This window comes from Neolamprologus multifasciatus, chromosome 7, assembly GCF_963576455.1.
Source record: "Neolamprologus multifasciatus chromosome 7, fNeoMul1.2, whole genome shotgun sequence".
In the NCBI taxonomy this organism is placed as follows: domain Eukaryota; kingdom Metazoa; phylum Chordata; class Actinopteri; order Cichliformes; family Cichlidae; genus Neolamprologus; species Neolamprologus multifasciatus.
Genome location: NC_140445.1, coordinates 39150923 through 39174698, shown reverse-complemented (window position 1 = coordinate 39174698; position 23776 = coordinate 39150923). Strand labels below are relative to the sequence as shown.

General features: G+C 46.3%; 2 protein-coding genes across 7 annotated transcripts in view; one reads left to right on the top strand and one right to left on the bottom strand.

Moving 5' to 3' along the window:
- dmtn (dematin actin binding protein) overlaps positions 1-4893 on the top strand; it is a 12980-nt gene extending 8087 nt beyond the window's left edge. For 2 of the 3 annotated variants that reach the window (XM_085166227.1, XM_085166226.1), the window contains 2 exons: positions 389-434; positions 691-1829. In XM_085166227.1, the coding sequence (XP_085022353.1) occupies positions 389-434; positions 691-788 (144 nt within the window). In that variant the 3' untranslated portion in view covers positions 789-1829. Of the gene's footprint in view, positions 1-388; positions 435-690; positions 1867-2358; positions 2440-2703 lie in introns of those variants that run through there. The other variant, XM_085166228.1, reaches the window with a different exon arrangement.
- ppp3ccb (protein phosphatase 3, catalytic subunit, gamma isozyme, b) lies at positions 4721-23776 on the bottom strand. 4 transcript variants are annotated; one of them, XM_085166221.1, is made up of 14 exons: positions 23192-23776; positions 18257-18454; positions 17889-18013; positions 15528-15639; positions 15303-15448; positions 14482-14621; positions 12906-12983; positions 12684-12778; positions 12454-12579; positions 12286-12363; positions 9966-10050; positions 8065-8162; positions 7159-7185; positions 4721-6357 (listed from the first exon to the last, which is right to left on the bottom strand). In XM_085166221.1, the coding sequence occupies exons 1-14, from the start codon at positions 23241-23243 to the stop codon at positions 6173-6175; spliced, it is 1545 nt and encodes a 514-aa protein (XP_085022347.1). In that variant the 5' UTR covers positions 23244-23776; the 3' UTR covers positions 4721-6172. The 4 variants fall into 4 exon arrangements, 3 of the variants coding, with proteins under 3 accessions (XP_085022347.1, XP_085022348.1, XP_085022349.1); XM_085166222.1 differs by having other exon boundaries at positions 4721-6348; XR_014875077.1 differs by having other exon boundaries at positions 6284-6357; positions 6988-7185.

The following is a 23776-nucleotide window of genomic DNA, read 5'->3' as shown; positions in this document are numbered from 1 at the left end:
TTAATCTCACTGTAGTAAATGAATAGTTAAAACTGGAATCTGGTTTGAAGTGTTTACAACACAAACAAACATGGGCGGAGCTTCTGGACAAATAAAGCATTTTTTCTTCCTGAGCAGCCAGCAGGGGGCGACAGCTGTGGCTGCAGAAACACTTCTTTCCTATAGACGTGTATGAAACAGCTGTTTGTGTTTGTTGGGTCAAACTTATATAAAATTAAATCTCAGTCCCACGATGTTTCAAAATGGAGGATTAGCTTTGGTATGAAGCTGCACATTAATTGGCTGATGAGTCGTTGCACCGATGAAGGTGATGTCACAGTGGCTGCGCCCATCTTTAACCACCCATGGTGTAAATTTAACGCTCAAAAGGACTGGTTGTGTGTTGCAGATGCAGTCGGCAGAGTTTTCCACAGATGGCGATAAAGGACGGCCAGGTATGAGTCCTCGCTCACCTTTTTCATGACATCAGAAAAAACAGCGGCGCTGCTGGTTTAACGAGTTCATTCTGAGCGTGCAGCTCTCACAGACGATTGGTCACATGAGCCTAACGCACATCACATGAAACAAAAACAACCAGAGTTTGTAGAAACGAGTCACCTGTGAGTGTGCTGATGAACTGTGGCTGACACACCTGAGTGACATCACTCGGTACTAACCTCTGCTCTTCCTGTTGTGTCTTCTATCTTTCAGCTGCTCAGGTAAGCATGTCTGTGTGCATGACCTGTTTAACCCGCACAGCCCTGACACACCTGAGCACATTACTGGCCCCGCCCACACAGCTGTTATAAAGGAGTCTGTGAGCACTGACTCGCTGTTGGAGCCTCTGGTGGTCGTCAGAGGAGCTGCAGGTTTGGCACCCGGAGGTCAACGGTTGAATTTAGGTTCCTGCAGCTTTGCATACCTCGACATAAAGAATCAGCTCCTTTTTACCACTTTAGCACACCACTGGTCACTTTGTGACTGTGAATTGTGGACCAATCAGAAACTTCACTGCAGGGCAACTAACCCCACCCTCGTATTTCCTGCAGTCTCACGCCTCTCTAAAGCCTCACTGGTCTGTTATTGTTGGATTATTTCTTATAAAACACTCTCATTAAGTCTTTGTCTCTTTGATAGACAGTTTGTAAGGAGGCCCAGAGAGGTCAAAACACCAGCAAACTGAAAAAAGCAAAAACACAACAGAGGTGATTCAGGTGAACCAGTAATAGCAAACATACATGTACAGTACATGAATCATGTGATTAGAATAGCATCTCTCCCTCAATCAGCACCAACCAATCCTTGGCTTGTTTTACTGTCACTGTTGCAGCTTTTCATCACGTTCTGCTTCATATTGTGAGATTTTGCGATATTTTATTATTTGCTATGTTTTCTGAAGTCGCATTGCATTTGAGCTCTCAGGGCCACAGACGCTGTTCTGTGATGCAGATGCTGCAGCTGCTGAGGATAATTTCAAACAGCACTATGAGGCAGATGTGGCGCAGACCATCAGGAGCAGGAGGGCTTTGATGGCCCACATGTCACGATCCAGCTGATGTTCACAGAGACACTGTTGGGCTCGAGCTTTAACGTGTTGGACTGTAGAAAACTTCAGTGTTTTCCATGAAGGAACGCTTCAGTAAAGATACCACTGTCTTCATTTCCTGTCACCGGCTGTCTGGAACGCTCCAGGCCAGAGATGGAGAAATCCAGAATTTAGAAACAGTCTTTCTGACTTGTGCTGACAGAAGCGTCAGATTAACGTGTTGGTTTCATGTGTCGTGTTAAATCAGTCTGAGCATTTTAAATGTGTGTGTGCAGAACGGTGACACTCGCAGGGAGCGCATGGACCGTGGAAACTCTCTGCCGAGCATCCTGGAGCAGAAGGTAAGGCGCTCCCAGTCGCATCGCGGAGCTCTGGTAGAGTAGCTCTGCATGATTCACAGTTCAAAATAAAACATATTTATCTTTAAGCTGCTCTTTGTGATTGGGAGCCAATCAGAAGAGAGCTGACTTAAAAGGGGAGGAGTTAAAACAAGGCATTTCCGACAGGATGAACTGGTAGGGGCTCTTCAAGCCTCAGGATCAGATAAAGGAGGATTATGTTGAACTGTGAATCATGCAAAGCTGCTCTGTGAAGTCCAGGAACAAAATTAAACCCTTTTTAATCACTTCGATTACTGATTTTACCTCTGAATTTTGTCTGAATTTTAAAAATCAGTTGACGCGAACAATCAACTGATCAGATCTGACTGGTACTGTCTCTGATATCATTGTAATACTCCTAACTCAGGTACTACTGGCTCGTTACACTGATGTGTACTTTGCAGTGTAGTATCCGAGTACTCCCTCCAGCTGATGGCATGCTGTGTATTTCAGATCTACCCCTATGAGACACTGGTTGTGACCCACAGAGGGCGCTGTAAGCTGCCTCCAGGCGTGGACCGCACTCGGCTTGAGGTGAGGGACGCTGTGCTGGGTAGTCATTTCCTGTCTTCCTTCTCAGTGTCCCAGTTGAAGCTTCTCTGTGGTAGCACTGGTTTCTCTGGTTTCTCAATTTGACTGTTTGAAGTCAGACTTGTTTGCGCGTCCCAGCTTAACTTTAGAACTGATTTACATAAACTTCCTTAGAGGTGGGACTGGTTCCAGTCCTCCCAGTCTGAGCGTCGCTGCTGCACGACTACTTCACTGGAGGTTTTAACTTCTTCTTCTCCTCCCTGTCAGCGGCACCTGTCCCAGGAGGAGTTTGAGCAGGTGTTCGGGATGCCGATGGCCGAGTTTGAGCGCCTCTCGCTGTGGAAACGAAATGAACTGAAGAAGAAAGCCTCGCTTTTCTAACAGGAAGTGACCTCATCCCAACAAATACTTGATAAAGGTTTTAAAGTAGGAGGCGTTCAAATAAAATATCCAATCAGCAGACACACACAGAGCCAATCACCTAACTCCGACACGTCCTCCATCTTACTAACTGTGCTCCTGGAAGCTCGCCGAGGAGCAGACCGGTCCTGGTTAACCTTTTACTGCGACTAACCTTAATCGATACACTGATTACCTGTGCCGCGCATATAATCACCACTGCTTACAGGTCACCACATTATCTTTATCATCTTCATCACATGTAATCTCTGTAGCTCTGTCTCCTCACGTGGATTATTCCCAGCTCCGGGTCTGATCCATGTCAGGGACCTGCTGCGGGTCCCTCAGATTTCACGCCATCTTCAGGTGTTATGCTAACATGAAGCTGCTTCACTTTCATCCTTGTAGTTAGACAGTTAGATGGGATTATTAGTGGGATAGTAAAAATGAAAATGACCTCTTACAGCTTTCCCAATCATTTCTAGGTCTAGGAAAGTCATTATGGACACCTCATAAGGATTTGTGGAAAGAGCAGACCTCAATCTCCAGCATATCCTGGGTCTGTTAGTCAAACCTCAGATTCAGGAGGATCATGATCTTTATTTAGAGAGCTTTCTTTTTAGTGACGCCCCGTTATCATGGAAGCCTGCAGCTCTTCCATAATCCTTCACAGATCTTCAGAGCAGCTCTGGGAGTTGCAGAGGCTTCAGGAAGTCTGAAACCCTCCGGGCTGCTTCAGGCTGGCTGTAATTCCCCTGGAGGCCCAGCCGAGGGCGATCTAAGCTCGCCATCAGCCTGTTCTGTCAGCTGCAGAGAAGCAGGCTGCTTGTGGTGATGATTGTGGTCCTGCAGCTTCATGGTAGCGGTCCCGGTCTAACAGCTGATTGTAATGATTAACCACATGCAGCTTTTATTTATTGGACGATTGTATTTTTTCTGCATTTGTCTGCTACTGTGAAGCGTTTTATTTTGGAAATCTTGTTGAAAATATTTTTGGCTGTATAGCTTTTTTCCCGTTTTTAAATATTACTCCACGTGGAGTTCAGACCACACACACCTGCAGTTCCTGCTAGCTCAGCTGGTGTCACCTGTGCCGTCTCATCCGTCCCTCGCAGTCCTGTTTCTGTCCTCTGATATAACAGAGACCAATAAACTTGCAGAGTAACGTCCGTCTCTCGAGTCTTTTTTTCCCACACATTTTCACCATAAAAGTCCTCCGTACCTGCACACCAGAGCTCAGACTGGAACCAGTTCCAACCACACGGCTCAGGGACTGGACTGGTTGTCAGTGTCGAGGCATTCACATATGACCTGGGTTCTTACTTAGCCCAGATCTGGCCCTTGCACCTTATGTTTGACACCCTTGCTTTTACTCATTTAAAACAAAGATGGGAGTCAAATCATTTACACTGAGCTCACAGCACTGATGTGGGCAGGAAAACACAGCCTGAAAGGTCAGAGTTCATCTGAACACCTCTGTGTGCTCATCTCCTTTGGTTCTCCAGAGGTCTGAGCAGCAGATCTCCTGCTGTGTCACGTGTGACCGAGTCACAGGAGATTGGAAATGCCTCTTCCTGTTACTACAGCGTCACACCTCCCAGCTCGCTGTTGACGGTTTCCGCTGTGAGCAGTCCAAACGCCCCCGACACCATATTTAATTTTTTTAATTAAACTGAATCATCGTCAGCCTTTCCCGCCTGGCTGCGAGCTACTTCACGTGGAGTGAGCAGCAGGTGATGATGTGGAGAGTCCGCGTTGCTTGGTAACAGATAAAAGCTGCACAAAGGACCACCTCCCACACCGCACTCTGATTGGCAGCTGCTCGGCGACCCGTTCGCGCAGACGGCGTCCTTGAGACCAAAGCACACACAGACACACACTGAGCAGCTGTTGTTGAGTTTTTATTGAATGAGTGAAACGTCTACAGAGATGAGGCCTCGGAGGAACAAATCCAGCTGCTTACAGACAAACATCCAGATGTTTTTTCCTCTCTGTACATTCGGTGAGATATGTTCTAAGAAATGAGGCCTGGCAAACACCCCCCCCACCAAAAATAAATCAAGAGTCAAATCAAACCCACGCAGGTCCTCATCATACCTGAAGCACACCTGAAACTCCCTCCTCCTCTTTGTGTGAAGGGCTCTTCTGTTCTACTAAAACTGCCGGTCTCAATCAATTTCAATCAAAAATGACGTAAATTATTATTATTGATGATTATGATTACTATTTACATCCAGCTCAGAGATGAGGAGGATCTGTGGTTTCTGACTGCCGTCATTTTAAATGATTCAGCTTTATTCTGCGTCAGCACTCAAGCCATTTATTAACAGATAACTTTATTTATGTACACTTTTTTAAACTTTTTTTCCTCTGATAAGTTTCACAAATTATGATTTTCTCTGATTTGTTTTTGAATATTCCACATGTGTTTTTGACAGAATTCTCTTTTGAGTTTTTAATTCATTAAAATATTTTCTCAGGCTGTCATTTCCATTTTTCTCAGATATTTTTGACCAATGATTTTAATAGAATTCTTTTATAACGATTTTCCCAAAGAGCTGCGATGGATTTTTAAAGGTGCATTTCACTGAAACGTGCTGGAGCGCCAGTGGAGGCCATGTTAAACTCACTCCTGTAAAACAGGAGCATGACGCGTTCCAAGCTTTCCCAAAATATCGCAATATAACAGATCTGTCTGAAGTTAAACCGGCCGAGGAGGCTCGAGTCATTTTTCCAGAATTATGAGCTTCAGCTCAGAAACTCAGTTTTAATAAAGCAGAACCTTCAACTCTTTCCCTCCACTGCCTCCACACCTCCACTCTCGCTCCGCCCCCTCCCACCTGGATAGTTAAAGCCTAAGTCTATGTTATAAAAAAAACAACAAAAAAACATCACATTGAAAAGAGGGAACAATTAAAATATACATATATTATAAATGTAAATACTCGCTCGGCGGAGCTCAGTCACACTATCATTGGCATAAGAAAGGATGGATGTGTGCGTGTATGCGTGTGTGTGTGTGTGTGGGCACGAACACAGCGTTTGAATGAGCGTCACTTCCTCCCCGGACCAAAGAAGAAAAAAGAAGAAAAAGAGGTGTGGCTGATACGAAGGTGTGGCATCGAGTACCAGCTGCCTCCTGATTGGAGGCATCGAGCGGCGCTGAGACTTCTTCCTGTTCAGTCTGGATCTACGATATTTAACCGATGATGTAATAAATAAAGCGCGGCGAGTCGCTCGGACTGAACGGCCTCGTCTGCCGCTCGTGACGGAAGGAAGGAGGGAGGGGAGGAAAGGAGGCAGGGAAGGAGAGAAGGAGGGAGAGGAGGGGGAGGGTCTAGGCCTGAGCGTTGGTGCCGTTCTTGTCCGGGGGTCCGGTGCTCGCCGGCAGGTTGTTGGGGGAGGGCGGGGCCTCGTGCTGCTTGCTGTCGCGACGCGGCGGCATCCTCTCGTTGATGCGGTCCAGCCCTCGCGCCTCCTCGAAGCTCTGGATCTTGTGCTGTGGGTTGAAGCCTTGAATGGCTGCGAGGAAACGGGAAGAAGTTAGACACGAGGAGACGTCAAGCACAGCCGGGTCAGAAGGTCACCGCCAGCGCTGGATGCCGCCGTCCAGCTTTACTTGAAAATGTATTTTCAATGCTAATATTTTATGACACATTTCAATGATTTCTCCTAAAAATAAATATCAGGTGAAAAAACTTTCCAGTTTTAAGAAATATTTTTTAAAAATTCTGAGATTTTTCTTTAAAATTTCAGTAAAATACTTCTATTACTTTTAACAAATTACATTTAATTTATAAATTGTCAAAAATGTAAAATGTAAAGAAAACATTTAATCAAAATTATTTTCAGCAATATTTTTGTACTTTAAGGATATTTCCAATTAGTAATATATAATTATGGAAATTATGTTAATATTATTTAGATATTTTAGTATTTACTATTTAACATTTTGTCATTTTTATTTCAGCAAATTTTAGTAATAAATTAGTATTTTACTACAGTATTTTATTAGCGTGTAACATCATTTAAAATATTTCACTTTTTATTTTAGAACTTGTGTGTGAACTTTTCCTGTCCTGCTGGCTTGTTTCTGACCCGCTGCACAAACAGTCACTTTTAAAAACACGAAGAGAAGGTGAGGAAACTTACTTGAAACAGGACAAAGACAGCATGAAGACAAAGAAACAGGTGATCAATAATCAGCTCTCACATTAGCTCATAAAAGGTTCAGGTTGAACATTAGACACCAACAGCACAGACATATTTCAGAGTGGGTGAACACAGACAGTCACACAGAGAGTCGGAGGGTCGGTTGCATACCTCGTGCCTCTTCTGCCTCTACGGTGGCTGTGTAAGCGTGAGTAGAAGTGCCATGCCAAAAAACCAATGGAGAGAGAGTGGGAACGTTATATATCAATGCATTCAGTCAGTCACGTTATCAGTCCTGTTAACATGGAGTCAATCATCATACAACCCCACCCACCCCCCACCACCCCACCATCCTGACCACAGAGTCCGAGATTAGAGCACAGCTAACATCTTCATTGGGTTTACGGGGGTCTGTCGGAAACGCCACGCTGCCCCGCAAAGACAAACCACCCGCGCCTGACTCTACCGTCATATCGAAGTGACGATTTAGGCGTCTAAACGTGACGCGGCTCCCAATTGGTCCTGATTCAGTGGTGCAAAGTTCATGCCGCCAACTCCGACCTACCCTGCTCTGATGTAAGACCCGCAGGTTAGTCTGACCCTGGTGATGATGGTTTTTACCAAGGGGACAAAAGGTCGAGGTTCAGGCAACTACTTTTACATTTAATATGAATTCACCTCCATAAATATAGACGTTATACAAGTACATATAACCTGGAATATTGCCACAAGCTGCAGCTGATGAAGTGATCTACATGACCAGATCAGGACCAGGAGTGTGGGTGAAGTTTCCAGGCTTTGTAATAATAAGTATAATTAGCCATAAATCCATGAAAATAAGTAAATGCAGTTTGATATGTGCTTGCTCTCCCTGCAGCCGTTTGTCTTTGAAGGCCAGTGTGCTGCAGAGATGTGCACAGGTTGGTCCGTGACAGGAGAATCGAGGCTCGACATTTCCACCAGGCTACGCGTTTCTCGGCGGTTAGTTTCTCGGTGTGAGTGCAGGCATGGGGCGGTTAGTGTTAGCTGGACTCTGGGTTAGTGTTTGGTGGGATGCTCCGCTGTGCTCGCACTCACCGCTCTGCAGAGTCCGCCGACCGCCGGACAAAACACCGAGGGGCAGCGTCCCCGTCGGGGTCAGCCCCTTCAGCTGCAGTACGCTCTCGTTCTCCTCTCTGTCGACACACAAACACAACATCATTAGAGAGTGTCAGCTGATCGTGTCACCGATGAGGCACAGTCGTTAAAAGTTAACTTCAAAAGCCTCCAGACAGGAAGTCTAAATATGACGGTGTGATGTTTTCAGAGACAGCACAGATGGAAGGAGGAGGTCACTGCTGCACAACAAACCTGAAAGAAGAAACAAGGACTCCTCCTGACCCGGTTCACCAACATTTTACCAGATTAGCTCTCCAGGTTATTGTTTATGATATAACCAGAGCTCAAAGCTCCACACAACCTTTCATAGCCTCCTGTATGTTTCCTGTGTGCCAACACAGCAGAAACTAGGAACAAAGCACATGTGAGAGCCCCAGCTTTGGAGCCTTTTTAAGCTCCTGCTTAGGTAGAGGTTCTCTTTATTAGCATCCACACTGAGATGCAAACACATGCAAACCTCTTTCTCAGTTTTCATAGGCAAGCTTGTTCCTCTCCACCAGGAGACAAGTCACCTGTTTAGTCTTTTACTGCAGATGACGGTATTTGCAAAAATAACTGAAACATGAAGTGATTTGCATAAAGACATAAAAGCTAAAAGACTTGGTCAATCACTGGCCTGCTGCGATTTCTTTTATTCACCCTTCTAAACTTCATAATAAAGATGCTGCTCTATCCAGACAACACACGGCTATTTGTTTCTACTCGGCTGATGTCAGTTCTCTAAAGAAGCCAGGGTTGAATTCATTTGTGGCTGAACTAAATGTTTTTACATATTACTACAGAACAGTCACTCTTTTGGGAATTTAATTAACTACTAAATTACTCAAACTGTACAACAAACTGATTTGTTCAAACATAATATTTGTTTAGGTCAAACCCGAGTAACTGAAGCCAAGTCTAAATATCAGGCAAACACACCCTCGTTTGTGTTGGTTAGGGTATGAAAAAAATCCCACCTTATCAGTCAGACTTTGTCCAAACCACACCGACTTTTCGCCTGATTATAGACAAAGCCAATCAGAATTCAGAACGCTTCTGGTACCAAAGACTCTCCATTTTCTAAGATGTATAAAAATTCATTAGCAGATATCTGTTAAACCTGCTAGTTTAGAAAGCATTAATGAGCTTCTGTTAGCAGCAGGTTCAATGAAACACTGCTGAGCTGTTCAGATTCCCGTACATGGGCCAATATACATCTGGTTAACTGGTTTAAACTTGACCTGTTTTTTCAGGCTTTTGTTCTTTGCACATGTTTGTATCTGTGGTTTTATATCATATCTGATATCCTGGGTGTGGGACAGTTTCATTTGATTTTATTATAGTCCTAATTTTCATTTTATGATTTGCACTTCAGTAAAAAGACACCAAGCTGTAATGAAACAGAAAGTTCTCGGTTTAAGAAGTGAGTGCAAACAGAAGTAGAACTAAACTGCTGATAGAGATCAACTCAGTCATAAAGACGGACATAAGGTGCCTGCGATGCTTTCCTGAGCCTTAAAATAACAGCAAGACATTTTCTGAAGAGGAGCAGTCACACTTTAAGGACAAATTATTCTGACACACTTCCACAGAATCAAAGGAGGACAAATGTAAACGACTGAGAAACTCATTAGCCTTAAATCAAAGTGGAGCAAAACTCTCAGTACCGTGCTCCAACAACCTCATTATTCCACATTTTAGAGTGACGATTAAAAAAAGAAAGAAAGAAATCGTACAGAAAAAGGACTTAAACCCTCTCCTGCTTCTAAACACGGCCCTGATGTTAAAGAGTCTCATTTTAGTATAAACTTCCCCCAAACCTTCAGGAATATAAAACACACCTGAGCACGGAGAAGACGCGAGCCATCTTTCCAATCGCCCGGATCTTGTTCCTGATCACCTCCTTCCTGACAGCCGGAGCGCCACCTGAGGAGCAGAATGGAAAAAGTCTTGAAAAGTTTGGTGGCATTTGAAATGAAGAACTCGAGCTATACTGTGGAAGCTTGTCAGGGTCGACGAAACGTTCTTAAGGATATTAAGATGCGAGTCTGACTGTTTTTAGAAATTGAGGCAGAACTGGATTTAACCAAGACATCTGCAGAACACAGTGAGAAAAACCTCAGAGCCAAGCAGCTGGGTCGGAGAATTCAACCGTGTGAACCAGCCTTAAATCAGAAATAAGTAACTTGTGCACAGAAATAACAAATACACAGACTTTAAAAAAGTCACATGCATAGAAAAATACACCAAATGTGCAGACTAGTTATGACCTGATGGGAATATATCAATAACTTCTAACTACCACATAATAATTTGAGCAGAGGAAAAGTATATTTTTAAGCAAACAAATTTGTCTAAAATTTCACAAATTCAGTGAACCGTCACACGAGAAAACATATTTAAACCCAATGAACCCGAGCACGTCACCCATGAGTTTTCAGTAAGTTTAAAGCATTATGACACATTTATAGTTCAAGTTTCTCCCAGGGGTGTCAAACATAAGGCCCAGGGGCCGGAAGCGCCCTAGAAAAGTAGTTGTCTTTGGTAAATGTGATTGAGGGAATACATTTTGGACTTTTAACAGTTAAAAATATTTTCTTTCAATCTCAGTTTGCTGCTGTAAATTTGATCCAGTTTATTTTCCTGAGTTTTTTTTTATATTTAATTTCAGAGCTCATCATTCAAAAATACCCAACAGGCTCCTCTTTTTTCATCATTCCCCGTCCACACAAGTAAAGACTATTTAAAAATAGTTTCCTCAGTTTCTTGAGCTTCAGGCCGACACTGATTGAGCTGTCGGAGTGGATTCACAGTTCTGCCCATTTCCTGCTCCAGGTTTTTATTCCTGAACACTCGTAGAGCAGCTTTGTATGATGCACAATTCAGAATAATGCTTCTGTATTTGATCCTGAGCCTCAGCTCACTCTGAAACAAGCTTTTTTTAGCTCATCTTCCTTTAAGGAAACCATGTTCTGATTGTCTGCCCTGGTAAACAAAACTTGGACTCTCTGTGACATCACAAAGATCCAAGACTAGAGGAAGCTGTGATAACCTGAGTGTTTAATGCACACAGCTCGATGTCGTCTTCCTTTCAGAGACCTGCTGAAGTGTTCTGAGCATTAACGATTAATTCAGAGGATGAATGATAATCTGAGCTGACCTGAAACTCTGACAGAATAAAACATTTATTTCTTCCTGAATCAGTAAGACTGTAAACCCCACAGCAGGTATCTCCTTCATCTTCCTGATAACCGTCTCATTGTTAGCAGAGATTATCACAGTAATAATCAGCGAACCACAGAGAGGGCGGGGCTAATAGCGACTGCGCTCTCGCAGTTATGAGCCAAACTCGTTCTAACAGCTGCCGCCACACATCGACTTCCCTCAGGGTTTCACTTCCTCCCTGGGCCCCAACGCATCTGATTCATTTACATTCAGTGTTAAGCACCCGCTGCAGGTCGCCATGGCAACACGCCAGATACTAGTGACAATTTTGTTTTTTGTTTTTTTAAGGCTTCTCTGACTCGCCGGCCTCCACAGTCAGCCTGTCAGCAGCTAATAAAACACCCCAGAGCACCATCTGGCTGGCACACAGCACTTTCAGTGAAGCTGATCTAAACCAGAACATCTCAGCCCTGCTCTCTATGACATCACAGAGATCCAAAAGTAGGGAAAAAAAAAAAACAGGGGTAAACTGGGTGTTCAGAGCAGTGTGCATGCTGAGCTTTGGGCTCACAGAGATTACTGAACACAGACTGAGCTCATGATTAGATATCTTACCATGAAAGTCCCACTGGAACAGCAGAGACATGAATCAGATCCACTTTACATCAGCTCGACTGTAAGAAAACTAAAGCTTTCAGCACAAAGTCGTGTTTTCATCACCGCCATCTGAGGTCAGTGTCGTGTGTTCAAGGATAGTCTGATATCCTGTCTCACTGCTGCGAGCTGCACTTTATCTAAGAAAACCGCACAGAATTCACTGTGAAGACAGTGAAAATAAAACGTGTGAACCTGCTGCAGGAGGTATGTGTGACACCCTCGTGACCATGTGAACCTAACATGACAAGAAATGCAAAGGTGCCAAACTGCCGTCCGTGCAGGTCGAGCCTTACTGAGCACGTGTGGAAACTAAATGGGGGTGGCTAAAGGCGTTCTTACCCTCGCCCGTGTCGTCGGCTTCGGATAGGAGCTCGTCATCGGAGCAAATGTTCAGCACGTTCACCAGCATCTCCGTCACTGTTTCAGAAGACACACACAGCGGCATGTCTGATTGGTTATCACAGAATGCAAACTTTAGAAAGATCCTCCCTCCTCTTTGACCCTCACCTTTCTCTCCAACGAAGGGCAGAGACCAGGTGAAGACATCCATGAAGTTGGGCAGCCAGTAAGGGTGAGGGGAGCAGTTAAACTGCCGGATGTTCATCACGTTGTTCTCGTATTTCAGCACCGCCGCTGAGGACCACACACACACACACACACACACACACACACATTATCTCGACTCCATCAGCCTGCCTCCTGCTGCCATGGTTTCCCTCCTCCTCTGGTCCTCTTACCTTTGTTGTTGTACACATCCAGGTAGTTGGGAGCCGAGAAGATTGTGATTAAAGAAGGAAACCCCGTCGTCTGACTTTTCCTGTACATTCGATACCTGCAGGAGACAAATGGACAGTGCTTTAAAAACACTGCACTTCCTCTAACGTCCACGAGGGGCAGGCCGCACACACACACAGTCATGAAAACACACTTTTGTTTATAAACAGCCGTAATGAACTCACCCAGCGTCCTGAGCTTCATGTGCTCGTATTACAGACAGCAGGTTATTGTTCATCAGAAAGTCACAGACTGCCGGGTAACTGAAACACAAACACGACAAGAAGAAGAGTTTTAAAGAACGGCTTTTACACGACACACACACAGATGAAGGTAATCTCACTGAATGTGACGAGCATCAAAACCACCTCCTCCAACCCACCGCAGTTACCATGACAGCTAAGAAGGCTGCTCAAACTCGAGTATGACAAGCGATGCTGAAAGTGCTAAAATTAGGATTAATTAAGGTCGGGACTTTACACGGGGGGGGGGGGATCAGATCCTCACAGAAATGCCAGCTCACTTCAGAAAATTATACCACACACACACACACACACACACACACACACAGTTTAGAGTTTTTTTCTTTAATCCACACTCACTCAACTAAAAGCAAAGCCCAGAAATGAATCCCCTTCATCACTTGACTAAAGTTCAAGAAGATGATTCATTCAGCAAACCACACATTAAAGAAGATGGAGGCGCCTTCATGAAGCTCAGTCTGCATGGGTCAGGTGTTCAGGTGATGTCACACAATCATCACTTAAACCTGAGTTTAGGCCTGAGCCTGAGGCCACCAGCATCATGCAGCCCGAGGCTTACAGTTGAGGAACATTTCAGTTTATTTTTGTATAACACCAAATCACAACAGCAGCTACCGCAGGGAGCTTAATAAAGACCCCACAGTTATCACATGACACCCTTTGAGCAAACGCTTGGCGACATTGGAGAGAAAAAACTCCCATTTAACAGGATGAAACCTCCAGCAGAGGTCACCAATGCTCCGCGTCAGGAAGTGCAAGAAAACATTGTCTTAAAAACTGCAGGGAGCTATCGGTTTACTTTAATAAAGGATACACTTCCTGTATCAGTGATTGACAGGAGCAGACTTTTATTGAGCAACGTTTCAAAAAAAAAAACAAAACAAAAAAAACCCAGACCTTTTTTCTGACCCCAAAAATAGAGACGGGAAGTAAACATCTGATGCTGCTGCCTCTGTTCTTGAATTATTTCACGTTAAAATCGATGCAGCGTCACATTTTTCTCTCACTGTGACACTCTCATGTGTCCTCCACCCTAAGTAAGGCCGTCTTTACTTCCTGTAGTGGTGTGGGTCTGTGTGGATCCTCCCAGTCAGTCGTGTCCAGTGGTGGGTCTGAGAAGCAGTCTGAAGCAACCCAGATGCTCACTCAGGTTTGTGTGTGCTGACTCGGTAATAAAGGCCAGGCGGCCACAAACATGCTCGCTGTAATGAGTTCTGTAAATGTCGAGCTACTGAAACAAACTAATGGTGGATAAAAGAGGCTTAGGAGCAGCTTTCGTCGCCCTGTGACTTCCGAGCAGTGTCAACGCTGCAGATTCAGCTTAAATATTAAGACAGAGCAGGGAATGCTAATATTTATTTTCAGTATCTGTGTGACAGCGGATTTAATGGCACTCACTTATCCACAGATAAGCCATTGTTTGTAAAAGCTTTAATCAGAACGGATTAACAGAGCGCTCTGCTTTTTGGAGCTCGGGTGGCAGCGGCGTGGCTTGTACCTGTAGAAATAAGAGCAGCCTCTGACACTGTTGTGGCAGAAGTGTTCCTGGGTCTTCTCTGAGCCGTAGTCCTCGCCCGGGTCTGACCACAGCAGGTCGCACATTGGCCCGAATGCCGGAGGCTCCTTAAACCGGTCCAGCTGGAAAAAACAGGAAAATTTCAGATAATTTAAACTCTAAAAGAGAATGTGTTTATAAACCACCGCCATAAAGAGTAAATCGTTTCCAGCTCTGATTCTTCTAATATCTTGATGCATTCTCAATCAAGAATGTAAGTAAATCCCAAGAGGCTGATTCTGCTCATCTGGACGCAGGAGAAATGTTTTGTCACTCATCACTCATTAAGGATCAAGGAACTGACCTCACAGGCCCTTTGTTCCTTCAGTGGTGCTAGTTTCAGTCATTATGCAAATGTACTGTTTATAAGATTGTGGAAACCTGCAGTCAGCTGAGACTGAAGAAGTCACTCGGATGAGTGACGAAAGCTTCTCCCACTAAAAACGCTACGTCCAGATGAACAGAATCAGCCTTTTGGGACAAGAGCCAAACTCTGTCTCAATAACTCTCTCAATCTTCCTAAGGCCCTCCTCCCTAAAAGCACACTTTCTTCTGATTGGCTGACCCCAGTAAGCCAGCCATGGGCCAGCACATGTCGTAAACAAAGAATTCAGTGAAGTCAGATTCAGGCTTGTGGTTTATAAACATTTACAAACATTTACGTTATTATTAGAAACCGATGAAAAATGCAAAACTTCAAACTAACAGTGACGTGCCTACTGAAGTCTCTGGCTGTCAGCCCTTCGTGATGTAACACGTCTCACCTTTCGTATGTCATCCAGGCAGGTGATCTCAGGGCTCAGACCTCCGTGCACACACAGGAACTGCTGGTTGAGGAGGGCGGCCAGAGGCAGGCAGTCAAACGCCTCCATGCAGGCATCGTATACACGCTCAGAGTACTTTATCTTACCTGGAAACGCACACACACCAAGGTCAGCTGCAGTCAGATAAGCGCTCTCTGATGCTGGTGTGTGAGGACAAACACTTACACTCCTGCTTGAAGGTGAAGTACTCTGTGAGATGTCGGCACTCGTGGTTGCCTCTGAGGAGGAAGAGGGTGTTGGGATGGTTGACCTTCAGGGCCCACAGGTACAGTACACACTGCAGTAACACACACACACAGGGATAATCGTGAGAAACACCATCACCTGACCCCACGTGAACAGTTCTCTAAGACTGATGGTGTTAACCGCTCCTGGGTTCAAATTCTCCTTCAGTTAAACAGTCCAGCTGTTGTTGTGAGTGATGTGAGCTTTTAAGGTGGGGAGAGGCAAGACCGTCATGGTGAAGATAAAGCGCAAACATAAAAGGTTTACGCTGAATGTGACATAATAATCAAGATGATAACGTTGGATTATCATTCCTGGTTCACCGCCATGACTGAAGGTGGAGGCTGGCGGAGGAGGAGGTCTGCAGGCTGTGAGATGACTAACAGCAGCCCGATGCTGTGGGATGATCTGCCGCTGTTTACAGACTCTGACAGATTCATTAATTATGGGGGATTAGTCGATGCCATTATTGATCGCTACAGGCCGGGGCCGACAGTCCTCGAGCAGAAACTCCCGGTGCAGAGGGAATACGAGTATCATGGAGAAACCTTCATCTCCATCAGGGAAAGAGCTGCTGAAGCACTGACATGCAGTAAACCGGCAGCTGACGGACGTCATCTTCAACCTCCAAACAAACCCACGGATCCTTTCAGCTGCCACTCACTCCTCCTGTGTTTTTGTGCACCACCTGTTTCAATTTAATGTTTTTTCTGCTCTGAAGGCGTCGAGCTGTTCAACTGAGCTGAGCACAGAGGAAGACGAGAAGAATAATGAGTGTTGGAGTCGGGCTGCGTGCACGCTGTCATTCCTACATGCGATTATGTAACTTCATGGCGGTGGTAAAGCCACGGCTTGTGTCAGACATGGGTGACTTTACGCTCGTGTTCCCTTTGTTAGTAAAAGAGCAGCGGCACGCTTCACCATTCAGCCTTTGAAAGATGAGACTGGAGAGAACAGCAAGAAAACAGCAAGACAAAATAAAACTACACAACCTCAAAGAGACAGGAGACGACCTCAAATTGGTTAAATTAATTTTAAAAATTTAGGAATTATCCTCAAGAATTTCTGGTTTGTGGCTAAAAAGTGAAGATTTTTAGCAGTAAATGAGATACCTCTTAGTTTATGGATAATCTGCAAAACTGTCTTTTCTCCAGAGAGCAAACAGTTTGTGCATCAGTCTGCAAACATGTTTATTTGTGCTACAACGTTTTAACACGGGGGCCGACTCACTGCTGCCTGTGCTGGACGTCACAGGAACTGAAGCATGTGGTGCTGCCATGATCATGTGGTATGACTAAACACTCAGATTTGAGCTGCAGTTAAAACTTCTGAGAGACTTTTTCTGCCCAATTAAATGTCTGAAAAGGTAAAAAAAACCCACAAAAGACATTAGAGCAATCAGCTGATTCAGCCGTGACTCAGAGTCGGGACACGCAGCACGCTGTTCGGTCTGCGGCTGTTGAGTCGTCTGGAAAACGAGTCTTTATGAAGACAAATGACCTCTAAACTAACAGAGTTCAGTCAAGCATCTGCTGCTGCAAACTGAGTGTGACTTTGAAACAGGACGATGACACATGGCGTCTCTGAGATCCAGACAGAGCTGAGGAGGAGGAGGAGGAGGAGGAGGAGGAGGAGGAGGAGGAGGAGGAGCAGCTCCAGGATGTCCACTAATCCCAAACAAGGAAGCACGACGGCAGCCATACAAATGTCAGCAGCTCCATGCCAGAAGACGCCCGGTGCTCCCTCTGATGGGGCGCAGCTGGAGTTTGAGTGTGTATGTTTGCGTAAGTGTGTGTGTCTAGCAGGGTGTGTTTGTGCGGAAGAGTGGGTGTGGCAGTCAGGACGGCAAGGGGGCAAACAGTGTGCCTTTTATTACCCATGACTATTTAAAGATGCCCTGCAGAGCCGTGTGGGCCGAGTCTCCAAATGTCACGCCAGGATTTCTGTACCAACACATCCTGACAACTCCAACACAATACACAAGACAACTCCGAGCTCCGCACACACTCCCACAACACCCAAGAAGGCTGAAGACACACAGCAAACCTGGACGGGTATAAGTACGCAGGAGCTAACGAATAAATGAGAGAAAGCCCCAACTGCCAACTAATACCCACAAAAAACCCCCAAAAAAGATTCAAGACAAGCACAAAAGAAAGACCGAAAACAAGAGCAAAAAAAGAAGAAAACAACCAAAGACATACAAAGTGACCCGAAACAAGAGCACAAAAAGTATAAAAATGCAACAAAGAAGCACAAACGACATTTCTTTCCTGTGCCGAGGAAGCTACAGACACGCACCTCGATGCTGAAGTAGCCTCGGTCTACGTAGTCCCCGAGGAACAAGTAACGGGTGGTGCTGGGGGACCCACCCACCTCGAAGAGCTTCATCAGGTCGAAGAACTGACCATGGACGTCTCCGCACACTGCACATACAAACACAACAAGCTTAGCGTTACTACAGCCGCTTTCAGACACAGTCTGAGCTGGGAGGAGGATGATTATGAGCTGTCGCTCATGCAAAGCTGTAACATTAGCGTTAGCAGACCGTGTTCTTTCATCATTAACAAAGAGGAAAACATGCTGGTGATAAATTCTCAGCTGACATCTTTAAATGTCTCTGCACGTCGCTCACATACCGAGTGAGCGGGGTCAAGGCGAGGGTTTACCTGTGATGGGGGCTTCCACCTCAAGCATGCATTTCTCCTGCCGGAGGATGGCGGCACCCTCGTTGATGATCCGCAAGGCTGTCTCCTCCTCCAGCCGACCCTCCTTTACCAGATGGGCCTTGAGCACCTCCAAACTGGGCCTCCCGTCCATGTACAGCTCTTTGACCGTCAGGCGGTCTCCAGGAGGATATGGCACAGCTGCAGAGAGATAAAAGAGAGAAGGGACACCGTTACACTGTGACCTCATACAGAACACACAAAACATTCACCCTTTACTTTAAAGGGGCTCCATGCTGCGTCCAGGGACAGAATTGTTACTTTTTAATGATGATATTTAATGATATTAAACAGGAACTCGTATTCCTGTCCTGCTGACAGGTGATCGCTTGCTGTAATCTTTAATAAAGGTTGGTCTGCTGTTCGGGTGTTTTCTGGCTGTTTTTGTGCTGTAACATTCCCACGCTCAGATAGCGCCTCGTTAGGAATGCTCTTATCATCAGCGAGGTCACGACGTGTCTTTGCAGCACACCTGAGATCACCCGGGTACACGCGGCTTTGTTTGCAAAGAGCAGGCCCACTGACTTCAAATCCAAGCTTATCCAGGTCACACCTCAGAGCCAACCACGCAGGCCCACAGGCAGATCAGCGTCGGTGAGGTGTCCGCGGCATGTCAGGGCTCGTCCTGAACACAAAGCAGCAGACTGCGGCGGCACGGCCCAGCCATGCAGGAAATACCAAGCAGCTTATTTCAAGAAAACCGGTCGCTGCTCACAGAGTCCAGCAGGCAGGGCCGAGCTTCTACACCCACAGTTACTAACGTTCCTTAAAGGTGTTTGGACCAACGCTGTAAAACCACTGCTGTAACAACTGTTACTGAGCAGCTGAGCCCGAGCAGATGCACTGCAGCAGGAATCAGAATCACAGTTAAAGAATATATAAAATATATAAAAGCAGGAGGAGAAGGACACATGACATGACTGTCTGCTCTCACCTGCACGGTCCAGGTCATGTGATACATTTATTTTATCGGGTCAGTGTGCGCTGTGATTGGTCACAAACATGTATTTTGTGTTTTTATCACCTTTCCCCGCCACACCGCTACGACCGCCCAGTTCACCTGCTGTGAGGTCAGAGGCTGTTTGGTCACCTGACTGCTGCGGTGACATAAACATGGTGATGCAAGCTTTGCGCCGAGAGGAAGTTCTAAGAAGACGGGAGCAATCACGCAGACACTGAATATTCCTGAACACTCACTCCTGGCACGGCGCTCTAGTTCAGCACGCAGCTCTGAAACCAAACCAGGCCGCACGTGTTCAGCCAATCACGTCGCAGCTCCTCGTGAACTGGTTCATCGAAGTAAAAGCAGCTGCGAGTCCCCACCAGACAAATTTATCTGCCCAACAACTCAGAAGTGAGAGTGGAGTGTGTGAAGAGAGAGAAAAACAAAACCACGATTGTGAAAAGGAGGTGTTGCTGACCGCTGCAGGAAGTGGTATTCAAATAACCATCAGCAGGAGGGACACAGGAAGAGTGAAACTGCTCAGATGCTTAGTAAACTCAGCCGCCGCCCCGCGCTTTGTTTGCTGTTGAAGCCACGCGGCTGCCTGCCAGTCAAACATAAGCAAAGCAGCGAGCCGGCCCAGCACAGATGGCCGCTTGTTTCTGTCTGTGCCGCCAGCGAGCAAACACCAGCAGAACACACAGAATCAGACCTGAGTGCAAAGAAACTTAACTTAAACACAAGCAACAGAACCCACGAACTGAAGCCCCCCCCCCCCCTTTCCTTATTTTATTTTTTATTTTTGTCGGGGAGGGGGGGGGCAGTGCTGTCTATGGACTGGTCTGAGGCGAAACCATCACAGCTAAGGCTTCAGTCTGAGCCTCACATTAACGCCGCCATGCAAACATCTGCACAGACGAGAATGAGAACTCGTTAGATAAGAAGCTCATTTTCATCTTGTTTGAATATATATGAACTCACAGCTTCCTGCAGCCGACGCAGCCATCGATAACGAGCAACGTTAACGTGACCGACAGAGAAAAGGAACTGCTCAGGAACAAACCCCACACAGCCGAATAACCCAAACTGACTCATCCACACAAGTTAGAGCAGGTCGGGCTGCCAGCTTCACATTACTTTTAATAACCTGAAGTTGTGTGTGTGTGTTACTTTCAGTCTTGCCTCGAGTTCATACTTGAACACCTCTGCACGACTTCACGCATCTACCACAAACCGAGGTCAAACGCTAGCGCCTGTTAGCTTCAGCGTCACACCTGAGGAGCAGCTCTGTCATCACCTGGATGGTTACCACCTCCTTCCCATCCCTCCCTCTGCTCCACTCTGCGTGTGAGGAGGTGCACCCACAGCAAGGCTAAGAGCAGCGAAAGGAGAAACTAACGTGATGACTCTCATACTGAGCTCCAATCACACTGTAAATACCTAAATACCCGTCTAACTTCATGTGACCCTTAAAGTGCTGCAGATGTGCACCTTTTTGACTGCACAATGCCGGAACATACAGGGTGAGGGTTGGCGTGTACCCCTGAGCGGGACAGGCCCCAGATAGCAATCCGTGCTCGGGCACACCCCAAAAAGTCTCATACCACCTTAATAGATCAGCATTTTCCTTCCTTTTGATGTTGGATGGAATAACCATAAGATTATAGGCTTTGGAGAACGTGCTGACCCGATTCTCTGTGGGTGGAGTGGACGGGGTCCAGGGTGGAGCTCCATCACAGAGGCCAGGACAGCAGAGCAATCCTGCTGCATCCTCCAGCCCGTCTCCATCAATCATGAATGAGGACAGAATCATTACACATGCCGAGCGAGGCAGACGGCCCGACTGATTTGATTACCATCGGTAACTAAACCAAAAGGCCAGAACACACAGGCACGCGCATACACACACACAGGGTTCAACAGGAAGCTGCAGATTGGGCTGCTGTGATGAACTACAGCCATCAGCAGCAAGCTGCTCAGCCTGAAGTAATTACATAATTCAATCGAGCTGATTCAGGGCTGCAAACAACACGTGGAAGCATCCCAAAGAAAATTCCCAGAATCCAAGTAGGAGCTGTTCTCTGTGACCATTCCCAAACCAAACAGCAACCAGGTTGTCATCAGAGAAAACCAACAGTGAGACTGAGTGCTCAGGGCAGCTTATCAGAAGGATAAGGTTCTGGACTTTCAAAAACGAACTGATAAACTCTTAGAGTGGATGTGGAAATCCATCCAGAAATTCCTGGAAGAGTTGTTGTGTTGGTGCTCACAGAAAAACAATCAAAGGTGATTCTGAGCAGGTAAATCCAATCAGAGCCGGCCGTATCGGCTTCCTGAGCGGCTGCACCGGCGTTAAGGAGGTCTGTGTAATGACCAGTGGCCCTCCTAAGCTTCTCAAACCCAGTGAGCATATCAAACATGACCCCACCTGCTGCTTCACCCGACACCACAACGACTCAGAGAGAAAGACGTTTTATTCTCCAGCAACCACCAAACTTGGCTCCAGCGATGGCCCATCTGTGCAGTGCTCCTGATCAATCAGCATACATTAGCCGGCCTAACAGTAGAGTCTAAAACGTGCTAAAAACGCTCAAATTCATTGATGCTCGGAGCAGCAGGAAGTTATTTTAGGCTTCAGTGATTCAACAGGAACCAGAGTTCGTAACCCAACGCCACCCGTTTGGAGACACAACTCCTAATAGCTTCATTACTTCCCGTTTCATCATGAAGAAATGATAACGACATTGAACTTAATAATAAGCAGGTCTTATAAAACAGTAGATGTTGGTGAAGAGCGGTGTCTCTCAGACTCATGGTGCCTCTGCAGATGAAAAGTTCTGTTTAAATCTAACAGGATAATTTCATTGATGGCTAAAGTGGGCCATAACAACTTTTTAAGGTGCCATCAAAAACTCCAAAAATAAAATAAAAGCAGAAGTAAAGAGAGACACTATCCACCACCATTTTAATATTATTAATATTGTTTCCTGATTGATAATAATAATAATCATCATGTGGTTATACACTGTGAAATCGCCACAATCATAGCATAACTAACTAAATAATTTGTGAAATTAAATGGCAGAACATTTCAAATATAAACTAAAACACTAATGATACAATAAAAAACTAAAATATAAATGAAAAAAATCCAAAATAAAGATGAACTGAATTATAAAATGTTTAAAAGATATATAAATATATATATATTTTCATTAAATTATAATAAATTAAATGGATAGGTCTTTAAATGTGGGGTGTGTGTGCAGGGTTTCGGAGAGCCTGTGATGCTGAGCAGGAGGTTGCCTCCGGGCTCGGATGGGCTCGTCTCGGGGGTGTTTGTTCTGCAGAGCGGTGAAGCACCAGCTGCTGCCTCTCTGAGAGCTCTGAACACCGCAGAGAAAAACCGCAGCAGCAGAACGTGGCTCAGTCCTCCACACAAACCTCAATTTCAAACTCATTTTCCATAAACACACACAGCGGGGCCGATTGGGGGGCGGGGGGTTGACGAGGCCAGTTTATTCACCCCCTGAACCATTACGAGGCCAGCTGCCTGCCGCACACGGATCGGTGTATACCCGCGGACAGGATCCAGGTATCCGCGGCGTCGTGCGGACTTTCCGCGTGAACCTAAGCATCGAGCGTGGCTTGACGGCGGGCTGTCACACCGCACACCTACATCTGGAGTTCAGGGCTGCTAAGCTAAAAGGCTAAGTTGTTAGCTGCCGCGGCATCAATTAGCGGGCTGATTGATTGGCCGGACTGCCTGTTTCCCCCTGCCTGATGGAAGAGGCGTTAAAGTGGGCAGCTCGGGGAGAAGTCACCGCTAACTGCGGCTCTGACATCCAGCTGCTCACATTTAGCGAAGCCATTAGCCCCGACACCCGTCAACTTCCTGCCCCAGGAACGCGCTCTAAAGCCGGACAGTCACGTACCTTTGACGGGCCGCTCCGTGGTGGAGAGTTTGCTCTGGTCTTTGGCCGACATGCTCCCTCCCTGCGGGCTGCGGGCCGGAAAACAGGAGAAATTCCGAACTAAACTGGACCGATTCTTCCTGACGAGCTAGCAGGCTAGCTGGAGCGAGCTAGCCGCGCTAGCTGGTGGTGGGGTTGGGAGCGGCGGCGGCAGCGAGTCCCTCCGCGTACAGGGCAAGCGAACCGAGCCGAGCTGGAGTCAGACCTGACCAGGGTAGGGAAGAGGGAGCGAGGGCGTCCGTTTCACCGACAAACCGGAGCCTCTCCGCTCTGCCCTACTCCTCTCTGCGGTGCGGTGATGCCGACCCGCGGTCCAGGCAGGAAGCGGCCCGGGCAGCAGCGCCGATCTCTGGCTTCAGCAGCACCGAGCGGCGCGGCGGATCATGTCTCGGCTTTATCCCGTTATTCTCGGACAAGGTGCATCTGTTCCAGGCCGCTGCGCTTTAGTTTTTTCCTGTCGTGATCCGATGTGTCGCCCAGACCCTCTGTCGGATTACAATAATCCGCCGCAAACGGATTTCCTACAACATGGCTCAGCGCGGGCAG

Bases quoted from the DNA above. Each gene is read 5' to 3' on its own strand.
- ppp3ccb (XM_085166221.1), bottom strand. From the start codon at position 23,243: ATGTCGGCCAAAGACCAGAGCAAACTCTCCACCACGGAGCGGCCCGTC. The intron at 18,014-18,256 runs GTAAACCCTCGC...TTGTATGTGCAG, and splicing joins GGTGGAAGCCCCCATCACAG to TGTGCGGAGACGTCCATGGT. The intron at 7,186-8,064 runs GTGAGTGCGAGC...ACGCTTACACAG, and splicing joins TCGGCGGACTCTGCAGAGCG to CCACCGTAGAGGCAGAAGAG.